Source organism: Schistocerca gregaria, chromosome X (assembly GCF_023897955.1).
Source record: "Schistocerca gregaria isolate iqSchGreg1 chromosome X, iqSchGreg1.2, whole genome shotgun sequence".
Taxonomy (NCBI): domain Eukaryota; kingdom Metazoa; phylum Arthropoda; class Insecta; order Orthoptera; family Acrididae; genus Schistocerca; species Schistocerca gregaria.
In genome coordinates, this window is record NC_064931.1 from 745,967,088 (window position 1) to 745,978,317 (window position 11,230).

General features: G+C 41.4%; 1 protein-coding gene across 2 annotated transcripts in view; it reads right to left on the bottom strand.

The window, feature by feature from the left end:
• Positions 1 to 10,875, bottom strand: part of LOC126299533 (vitellogenin-like) — a 398,678-nt gene extending 387,803 nt beyond the window's left edge. Inside the window, exon 1 of one of the 2 annotated variants that reach the window (XM_049991515.1) lies at positions 10,706 to 10,875. In XM_049991515.1, the coding sequence (XP_049847472.1) occupies positions 10,706 to 10,784 (79 nt within the window). In that variant the 5' untranslated portion in view covers positions 10,785 to 10,875. The remainder of the gene's footprint in view (positions 1 to 10,705) is intronic. The other variant, XM_049991514.1, reaches the window with a different exon arrangement.
• Between the last annotated feature and the right edge of the window lie 355 nt (positions 10,876 to 11,230).

The window sequence follows — 11,230 nt, forward strand, 5'->3', positions numbered from 1 at the left end:
CTTCGCATTGTCTAGCACGCTAACAGCAAGCCGAGCAGAATGAGAAACTATAAACCCTTTCTTAATTTAAATGTTTATTTAGAACGCAAAGAACAAGAAGACATTCATAATTCATAGAAAATAAAAGTGAATGCGTCACTGGATGTTACTGCAAGATGATTGTAAATAGTCTATGTATTTTCATTGTTCCTCAAATTAAAATTTAGTAGCCCTACTTATTTCAGAGGTTGGTAGTTCCGTAACGTGTCTGTAGTTTTCCATATCAATAGCACTCGACGTGCTTATGCTGAAACTTGGAACACGAATATAGCAGTTAAAATGTACTAAGTACGTAGTGATTAACAGGTTAGCGAAGTGCCCTGTCACGCAATACCTTGTGGCGCAAGATATTGCAGACTACCGCAAACTGCCACAGATGTGTTTATTTCATCACAAGATTCACTGATTTTTTTAACTGAAAAACCTAAATTCTTCTCTCGTCTTTCTTTGGAAGATAAACTCCTGGTGAAAGATCGAAAGCCGACGCCAAGTCTGACTGTTAAAAAATCTGTAAGACTAAAAAATTTGTGAGACGTTTCCAAACACAATAGTACAATTCAAAACCGTGGTTAAATGGCAGTGTTGTAAGGAACAAACTTTTTTGGTTTTACTCTGTACTGTTTGGAATGCGTAATGACGGTTATGAATGGCTTAAGTGGGGAGTAACCGAAGAGAATCTTCAAAATTTTCTTTCGAAAGCTAAAAAGCATGAACGTTCCATTTCACATACAGTATCACATCTGCTGCTAAATACAATCAGCTAGGTACAATACGAAATGAGCATGCTCTTTCAGAAGCAACACGCCTGGTAGCTTTGAAATATAACGAGAAGGTTGACCGAAGCAGAAGTATAATCAAGAGACTTATTTCGAATATATGCTTTTTATCACTGCAAGAGTTAGCTCTTCGAGGTCATGACAAATCTAATGTATCAGTAAATAAAGAAAATTATTGTGAACTTTGGATTTCTTGGCAGAACAAGAACGATACATGAAAGATCATTTAGCACCCGATGGAGTATTTAAGGACGCTTCGTCTGCCTCACAGATTGAATTAATAGCTTGTATTACGGATGTTGTTAAAGAACAAACTTCAAATGAAGTTAAAAATAGCCCTTTTATATCAGTACAAGCCGACGAAACAACGTATGTCTGAGCTAGAGTCAAATGAGTGTAATTTTTCGTATTGCAAATAACTGATCTGGAGAAATACAAGAACGATTCGTAGGGTTTTATGAGGCAACCAAAGACCGGTGTGAGAAGGTATAACCGCTGTTCTGTTGCAAGTGCTAAGCAGTAGGAATATTGATAAAAACAAATTAGTATCGCAAACATACGATCACTACAGTGTAATGGCAGGAAACAATTGTGATGTCCATCCTATTGTGAAACAAGCATCTCCTGATGCTCTCTTTATCCACTGCTAGACGCATCAGTTTAATCTAGTCCTCCTCTGTGCTTGTAAAAAAAATTAAGCAAGTAAAAATTTTTGCGGCAAATGTGTTAGGATTTCACGTATTTTTTAGCCGTTCCAGTAAAAGAAGTGAGCTTCTGCTGGAAAGGGAATTTAATCTATCAAGTCCTTGTGAAACAAGGTGAAATTTTCATTCTCCACAATTCTTTATTCTTCACTATACAGACCTGAGAGCAGCATTTAGTAATGTGATAAACAATGAAGGATGGGATGACCATTCTTTGCGTCAAGCAATTGGGCTAAACAGCATACTGGATGATCAAACACTTCTTTTTCCACTGCAGCTGTGCAGTTCGCTTATCCGGCATACAAGTATCTTGTTTGACAGCTTTCAAAGTAGAACCGTGGACATAAGACGCTGTAAGTTCGAAATTGAAAACTACATTAAGGCTGCTGAAAGACATAATTGAAGAAATTATTCTGAAATGCATAGTGGAAGCTAGGGGCCTTATAAAGCCAGCAGCAGTATCTGGAAATAATTTTAACGAAACAGGAGCACGTATTGTGAATTTGCGAAGGCTAACATTCGAAATAATTGACACAGTAGCAGTAAAGATGGAAACTATATCCCAGGACTTCCATGAAGCAGATTTTACTTAACTTGTAAATGAGATAAAGTTCTCAGGTTTATAGTAAGCCAAATAATTTCCCGATACGTGAAGTTGAAAAACTACTTCAAATATATCAGCTCTTTGACAGTGAAAACTGGAACAAAGCCTTACGTTTATCTATAGTAGTGAGGATAAACGTCTACAGCCTCAGGACCTCCTTAAACCCGTTATAAACACTGGATTAAAAATGTTGTTCTCTGAAAGTGTGAAATTACTCATTGGGTCTTGCAATTCCAGCAACCACAGCGTCTTGCGAAAAAAGAATGGGCACATCAAAACGCGTAAAAACCTACTTTCGCAACGTAATGGTAGTCTGCCAAACTTGGCCATGTAAGCTATAGAGAGAAGCTTTTGTTTTAAGATTTTTTTACTTTTTTCGAAATTCGCAATTCTCAGCTTATCCTACAGAAAATGGCACGCGACGCCACTGCCAGAATATAATACTTTTCTTGAGACGGAGAAGCTAATGTCCATGGATCGCATGGTTTTAGAAAGCATGACTCGTGCGAAATTCCGCTTGCCCTTTTCTCACATGATATACTGCGAACCATGGATGAAGGGCAACAAGTAGATTCCATATTTCTAGATTTGTGGAAACTGCTTGACACTGTGCCCCATTGCAGACTGCTAACGGAGGTACGAGCATGTGGAATAGGTTCCCACACAAGTGAGTTGCTCGAAGACTTCTCGTATAATAGTACCCAGTACGTTGTTCTCGGCGGTGAGAGCTCATCAGCGACAAGGGTATTTTCAGGAGAGTCGCAGGTAGTGTGATAGGACTGATGTTATATATATATATATATATATATATATATATATATATATATATATATATATGATCTGGAGGAGAGGGTGAGCAGCAACCTGCTATTGTTTACTGATGATGCTGTGGCATTCGGGACCGTGTCGAAGGTGAGGGACTGTAGGAGGATACAAAACGACTTAGACAAAATTTCTAGTTGGTGTGATGAATGGCAGCTAGTTTTAAGCGTAGAAAAATGTAAATTCATACGGATAAGTAGGACAAACGCACCTGTAATGTTCGGATACATCATCAGTAGTGTCCTTTTTGACACAGCCACGTCGTTTAAATATCTGGTCGTGACGTTACAGAGCGGTATAAAATGGAACGAGCATGTGAGAGTGGTTGTAGACAAGGCGTATGGTTGACTTCGGTTTATTGGGAGAATTTTGGGAAAATATGGTTCACCTCTAAAGGAGACCGCATTTAGGACGCTAGTGCGACCTATTCTTGCGTACTGATCGAGTGTTTCGAATCTGTTCAAGGTCGGATTAAAGGAAGATATCGAAGACGTTTAGAGGCGGGCTGCTAGATTTGTTACCGGTAGGTACGAACAACACACAAGTGTTGCGGAGGTGCTTTGGGAACTCAAGTGGAAATCCCTGTAGGGAAGGTGAAGTTCTTTTCGAGGATCACTATTGTGAAAATTTAGAAAGCCAGCATTTGAAACTGACTGGAGAGTGATTCTACTTCTGCCAACATACAATTCGCTTAAGGATCACAAAGACAAGATACGAAAAATTAGGGCTCTTACGGAGGCATACAGACAGTCGTTTTTACCTCACTCTGCTTGAGTATGGAACAGGAAAGGAAATGTCTAGTAGTAGTACAGGGTACCCTCCGCCATGAACCGTACGTTGGCTTGCGGAGTATGTATACAGATGCAGATATTTTATTGGTGTGGCTGTTTCCAATGATTTATCGTCAATCCCACAGTCGAATAATAACGTGTCTTTATGTCTAGTTGTACGAAGCATGATTATGTTGAGGGCCAACTACTAATTCCTGTTGCAAATGAGAATTCTCTTCTCGCGTTTCGACTAAACATTGCAGAGATAATATACGTACGCCCAAAAGCACCCTAAGAGAGTTGCGGGGTTATCGAGACAGATTTCCAATCGAAGGGGGCCCGGGTTCGATTCGCGACCGGGTCGAAATTTTCTACGCTCAAGGACTGGGTGTTGTACGTCCATGTTTTCGTACCGTCATAACTGAAAAGAAACTCGCCTGCATGGTGTCATATGTCAAATCTAAACATATGAACATCGTATCAGGGTACAGCTTAGCCCTAATGAATGTTCTGCATTGTAGAAACACACTGTCGTATCTTTCACTGTTGAGATAGGTATATGGGCACGTCCTGAAAGCCAATATAAAAAGCAGAACTGAATGTTGCACTCGAGAATCTTATCAGTTCCAAAACAACAGGAAAGTACCTCCATAAACAAGGAATTGCAGGGCAAGCTAGAATTCTAAAACCACTCATCAGTGATGCAAATTCTCCTAACGGGGAAACTTGGTGCCGAAGCCATGAAGCCTGGACTATGAAGCAATGCGAGAAAGTAATTTGGTCGGATGAATATTGTTTCACACTGTTCCGAACTTCTGACTGAGTTTACGTCCAAGAGTGAAAAGTGGAAAAGTGGCGGAGGTTGCGTCATGATACGGGGAGCTGTATCGTGATATTCCAAGGATCCTATGGTTACTCTGTAAGGTCGCATTACTTTGAAGGATTATGGGATCATTTTGGCTGATCAGGTCCATCCCATGGTGGAATTTTTGTTCCCCAATGGTGACTCTGTGTTCCAAGAGGACAAGGCCCTCGAATCGCCCAAAACTGGTTTTGTGAACACGAGGACGAATTGTCGCTTCTCCCCTACCCACCATAGTCTCCAGATGTTAATATTTTTGAGTCTTTGTGATCTTCTTTGGAGAGAAGTTAGCGTGATCCTTATCCACTTCCACCATGGGTCACTATTTCGCAGGGAGAATAGTATAAGGTTCCCTTTAAAAGTGTACAGGACCTGTATTCATCCGTTCCGAGACGACCGGAGAGAATGTGATTTGAACGCCAATGGGTTTCCCATACTCTATTAGGCTCCGTAATGTGTTGTGTTTTTGGTGTTTCCGCGTATATGCCCAACGCGTGTATGTTGGCTAGGAAGCCCTCGATTCAGTCGTAAAGTTGGCGCAGTATAGCCTAATCGCATATTATGATCATTAGCTAAGGGTACGAAACCGTGTTGAACTCCTTCTGGAGATCAGGAGCAGTAGCTTTACGAACACTACAGTGAAAATGCGACGGATTTATGCTATAAGAGAATACCATGCAATGAAACGTAGTGTAGCCAGAGGATCGATGGACGTGTTATTGCATAGCTACCAAGGTCATCTACCTTGGCCGGCCAGTGTGGCCGAGCGGTTCTAGGCGCTTCAGTCTGGAACCGCGCGACCGCTAGAGTCGCAGGTTCGAATCCTGCCTTGTACATGGATGTGTGTGATGCCCTTAGGTTAGTTACGTTTAAGTAGTTCTAAGTTCTAGGTGACTGATGACCTCAGAAGTTAAGTCCCATAGTGCTCAGAGCCATTTGAACAAGCCATCTACCTTGCTGAAGGACCCTCTATAATCTATACGAAATAAAACCCAACAGTGTCTTGTGTAGAGAGTGAAAGTACCCTCAAAAAATACCGATAAGTGCGACTGGGACACGTGCACCGAAGGATCCGTACATATTTAATTATGTATATAGCTAGTTCATCCAACTCGTGAATCTAGGATTTCGACGATTTTTGCCTATTACCGATATCGATACAAGTACGATAAAAAAAATTAGTGACATAAATGGATGCTTCTCTTGATTTCTTTATCGTAGAAGCTTAAATTTTTTACACCGCCAGGGAACTATAGACTTTAGTATGTGACATAAATTTCGACTTGATACGTCTGACTGTTCCTGAGAAAAAGAAACCTTAACAGACGGACATACAGCCATTCGGATAACATAACAAAAATATTTTTTTTGTGATATAATTACAAATTAAGTATTTCAGAATTTCTTTCTTTACTTGTACTGTAAAAGCTTGCTTCTTGCCAAGTTTCATGATTCTAGGTCAACAGGAAGTACCCTATGCGTTTTGATGTGTGACTTCGCGAGTATCTACATCTACATGGATACTCTGCAAATCACATTTGAGTGCCTAGCAGAGGGCTCACCGAACCATCTTCACAAGTCTGTATCATTGCAATCTCGTATAGCGTGCGGAAAGAACCAACACCTATATCTTTCCGTACGAGCTCTGATTTCCCTTATTTTATCGTGGTGATCGTTTCTCCATATCTAGCTCGGTGTCAACAAAATATTTTCGCATTCGGGGGAGAAAGTTGGTGATTGGAATTTCGTGAGAATATTCCGTCGCAACGAAAAACGCCTTTCTTTTAATGATGTCCAGCCCAAATCCTGTATCATTTCTGTGACACTCTCTCCCATATTTCTCGATAATACAAAACGTGCTGCCCTTCTTTGAACTTTTTCGATGTACTCCGTCAGTCCTATTTGGTAAGGATCCCACACTGCGCAGCAGTATCCTAAAACAGGACGGACAAGCGTAGTGTAGGCAGTCTCCTTAGTAGATCTGTAACATTTTATAAGTGTCCTGCACATAAAACGCAGCCTTTGGTTAGCCTTCCGCACAACATTTTCTGTGTGTTCCTTCCAATGTAAATTGTTCATAGCTGTAATACCTAGGTATTTAGTTGAACTTACGGCTTTTAGATTAGACTGATTTATCGTGTAACCGAAGTTAAATGAATTCCTTTTAGCACTCATGTGGATGACCTCACACTTTTCGTTATTCAGGGTCAACTGCCAATTTTCGCACCATTCAGATATCTTTTCTAAATCGTTTTGCAATTTGTTTTGATCTTCTGGTGACTTTATTAGTTCATAAACGACAGCGTGATCTGGAAACAATCTAAGAAGGATGCTCAGATTGTGTCCCAAATCGTTTATATAGATAAGGAACAGCTAAGGGCGTGTAACACTTCCTTGGGAAACGCCAGAAATGACCTCTGTTTTACTCGATGAATTTCCGCCAATTACTACGAACTGTAACCTCTCTGACAGGAAATCACAAATCCAGTCACATAACTGAGACGATATTCCATAAGCACACAATTTCACTACAAGCCGCTTGTGTGGTATAGTGTCAAAATCCTTCTGGAAATCCATAAATACGGAATCGATCTGAAATGCCTTGTCAATAGCACCCAACACTTCATGAGAGTAACGGGCTAGTTGTGTTTCACAAGGACGATGTTTTCTAAACCCATGTTGACTGTGTGTCAATAGACAGTTCTCTTATAGGTAATTCATAATGTTCGAACACAATATATGTTCCAAAATCCTTCTGCATATCGACGTTAACGCTATGGGCCTGTAATTAAGTGGATTAATCCTACTGCCTTTCTAGAATATTGGTGTGACCTGTGCAACTTTCCAGTCTTCAGGTATGGATCTTTCGTCGAGTGAACGGCTGTATATGATTGTTAAGTATGGAGCTAATGTATCAGCATACTCCGAAAGGAACCTATTTGGTATACAGTCTGGACCAGAAGACTTGCTTTTATTAAGTGATTTATATATCAAAATATGTGACATAAACGGCCGTATCTTTTTACTGCATTGACACAGAAGCTTAATCTTTTTGCATCACCAAGGGACCGTAGACATTAGTATGTGACACAAATTTCAACAATTTCGACGGTTTTCGTCTATTACTGATATCGATACTGTCAAGATATCAAAATTAGTGACATAAATGCATGAGTTTTTTGATTGCCAAACCTAATGATTCTAGGTCAACGGGAATTGCCCTACAGGTTTTTGTGAGTGAGTTTGCGAGTATCAAAATATGTGACATAAATGGCCGTATATTTTCACCGCATTGACTTATAAGCTTAAATTTTTACGTCGCCAGGGGAGCATAGACATTAACATGCGACATAAATTTCAACTTGGTACGTCAGAACAGCTGTTAGCACGAGTGTCATAAAAGTAGATATCGTAGGTGTTGCGAAACAACTCAAATCACTTAAGAAAGGCAAGTCTTCCGGTCCAGATGGTATACCAACCAGGTTCCTTTCAGAGTATGCAGACACAATAGCGCCTTTCCTTAGCAGTCACATACAACAGCTCACTTGACGCAAGGTCTGTTCCTAAAGACTGGAAAGTAGCTCAGGTCACACCAATATTGAAGAAAGGAAACAGGAGTAACCCATTGATTACAGACCCATATCACTGTCCTCAATTTGCAGTAGGACTTTGGAGCATATACTGTACTCGGACATTATGAATCATCTTAAAGAAAATGACTTATTGATACATAACCAACATGAATTCAGAAAATATCGTTCTTGTGCAACGCAACTAGCTCTTTATTCCCATGAAGTAATGAGTGCTGACGATAAGGTATCTCAGATCGATTCCATATTCCTAGATTTCCAGAACACTTCTGATACCGTTCCTCACAAGCGACTATCAAATTGCGTGCACATGCAGTATCGTCTCAGTTGTGTGACTGGATTCGTAATTTTCTCTCAGATAGGTCACAGTTCGTAGTGACAGACGATAAATCATCAAGTAGAACAGAAGTGATATCTGGCGTTCCGCAAGGTAGTGTCGTAGACCCTCTTCTGTTCCTGATTTACATAAATAATCTAGGTGATAATCTGAGCATCCCCCTTAGATTGTTTGCAGATGACGGTGTAATTTACCGTCTAGTAAAATCATCAGACGATCAATTCCAATTACAAAATGATCTAGAGAGAATTTCTGTATTGTGCGGAAAGTGGCGATTGGAAGTAAACAAAGAAAAGTGCGAGGTCATCCACACGGGTACTAAAAGATATTCGATAAATTTTTGTATACGATAAATCGCGCAAATCTAACGGCTGTCAATGCGACTAAATACCTAGGAATTACTATTACAAGCAACTTAAATTGGAAAGACCATATAGATAATATTGTGGGGAAGGCGAAACAGAGACTGTGCTTTGTTGGCAGAACACTAAGAAGATGCGACAAACCCACTAAGGAGACAGCCTATATTACTCTTGTCAGTACCCTGCTGGAATATTGCTCGCGGTGTGGGATCCTTACCAGCTAGGATTGACGGAGATAATCGAAAAAATGCAAAGAAGGGCAGCTCGCTTCGTGTTATCGCGCAATAGGGGTAAGAGTGTCACTAATATGATACGCGAGTTGGGGTGGCAGTCACTGAAACAAAGGCGATTTTCTTTGCCGCGAGATCTATTTACGAAATTTCAATCACCAACTTTCTCTTCCGAATGCGAAAATATTTTGTTGACATCCACCTACATAGGGAGAAGTGGTCATCATAATAAAATAAGAGGAATCAGGGTTCGAACGGAAAGCTTTAGGTGTTACTTTTTTCCACACGCCATTCGAGAGCGGAATGGTAACTAAAGCCGGGTTCACACAGTCAACAAAAGTATCGCCACTGCTAATGGCGAACTGCAGTTGCTTTGTAGTTGCATGTGTGAACTCCTAGTTTTCGGTGGCACCATTGAAGAAGTGCAACTTTTGTCACGCCACATAAAGTTGAACTTGGTTCTACTTTGTTGCGCCATTTTGCCTTCTCCACAATCGAATAACCTCATTCGATTGCTACCTCGCCGCTGGATTCAAACCTTTCTAGTGCGTATTCGTTCGCAGATATTGCTTTTGTTTGTGCGTTTGCTATTAATATGTCGAAAAAGTGGTCAACAGTGACAATTATGAGATTCTTTGAGGTGTATCAAGAACGAGAATGCCTTTGGAACCACAAAAGCGAATCATACAAAGACAGAAATTTGAGAGATGCTGTATTAATTGAAATAGTAAACAGTATGGGTGAATATGCACCTGGAATTGATGTAGCTACAACAAAATTAAAAATTCGAAACATTCGAAATGCTTACATGAATGAACATAAAAAAAGTACTGAAATCACTTAAGAGTGATGCGTCTACAGACGGTATTTATAAACCCAGCCTTGCTTGGTTTGAAGCTGTAGGCCGGTTCTTAAAACATGTTGTCGAGACAAGAGAGACGAGAAACACTTTGGTAAGTAATATTTTACATTTATTATGTTTCCAAAGCATCTTATTTAGTAATATGTACAGCCGTTTAATCAGCTGAGACAGGAGATGCCATTTTGCAAACTGCGCAATTACGAAGAATTTGTGGTGTCCTGTGTGAACGGTAGCTCACAGCGCCACTCCAGAATGACTTGACTTGTGGCGATACTTTCGTTGCGTGTGTGAACCCGGCTTAACTGTCGTGCGACTAGGGCCTCCCATCGGTTAGACCGTTCGCCGGGTGCAAGTCTTTCGATTCGACGCCACTTCGGTGACTTGTGCGTCGATGGGAATGAAATAATGTTGATTAGGACAACACAACACCCAGTCCCTGAGCGGAAAACCTCTCCGACCCTTATGAATGACGTTCTGTGGCGCTAACCACACAGCTACCGGGGGCGGACAGTGGAATGGTAAAGAAGTAGTATGAAAATGGTTCGATGAACCCTCTGCCAGGCACGTAAGTGTGAACTGCAGAGTAACCATGTAGATGTAGATGTCTCCTACTCCTGATAAAAAGTGTTGTTAAAAGTCGGACAGAGAGAGAAATGGACAACAAAGGGTTCCGTGTTTGCTATGAGATACGGAACCCTAAACAGAGAAAATATGACGAAGTGGGAGTGTGTGTGTTTGGAGACTTGCCTCTGCGCGAGGAGGGCCCGGAGACGCGGCCGTCGGCGAGGGGTGCGAGGCAGCAGGCGACCGCCACGAGCAGCAGCATGCTGGATGGCTGGCGTCCCGGCAGGCAGTGGCGCGGCCCGACCTCCGCCGACGCCGCCGTCGCTGGTGCTGCTGACGGCGCAGGCAACGCCACAGATAAACTCGCGCTGACGCCGCTGTCCGACACGCGCTGCCGTTGCCGTGCTATCGTACCCCTTGACGACTCAAACACACATCACGCAAACATCCGCTGCAATCACCTCTTTCCACACACACCACGCGAGTCGCAGTAGGGGATGGACAGGCACGTTCCACTTTTCTACGTTTCCTGAAAAACAGCTTTCCACATGACTTTATCAGTTCTACTGAAGTTAATAAACTCGCTGTTTAAGAACATATCGATAAAACTGCCTAGCATCATTTGTACGTTCTCTTCTTGTTGTGGTCTTATATCCAGAGACTGGTTTGATGCAGCTCTCCATGCTACAGTGCAAGTTGCTTCATCTC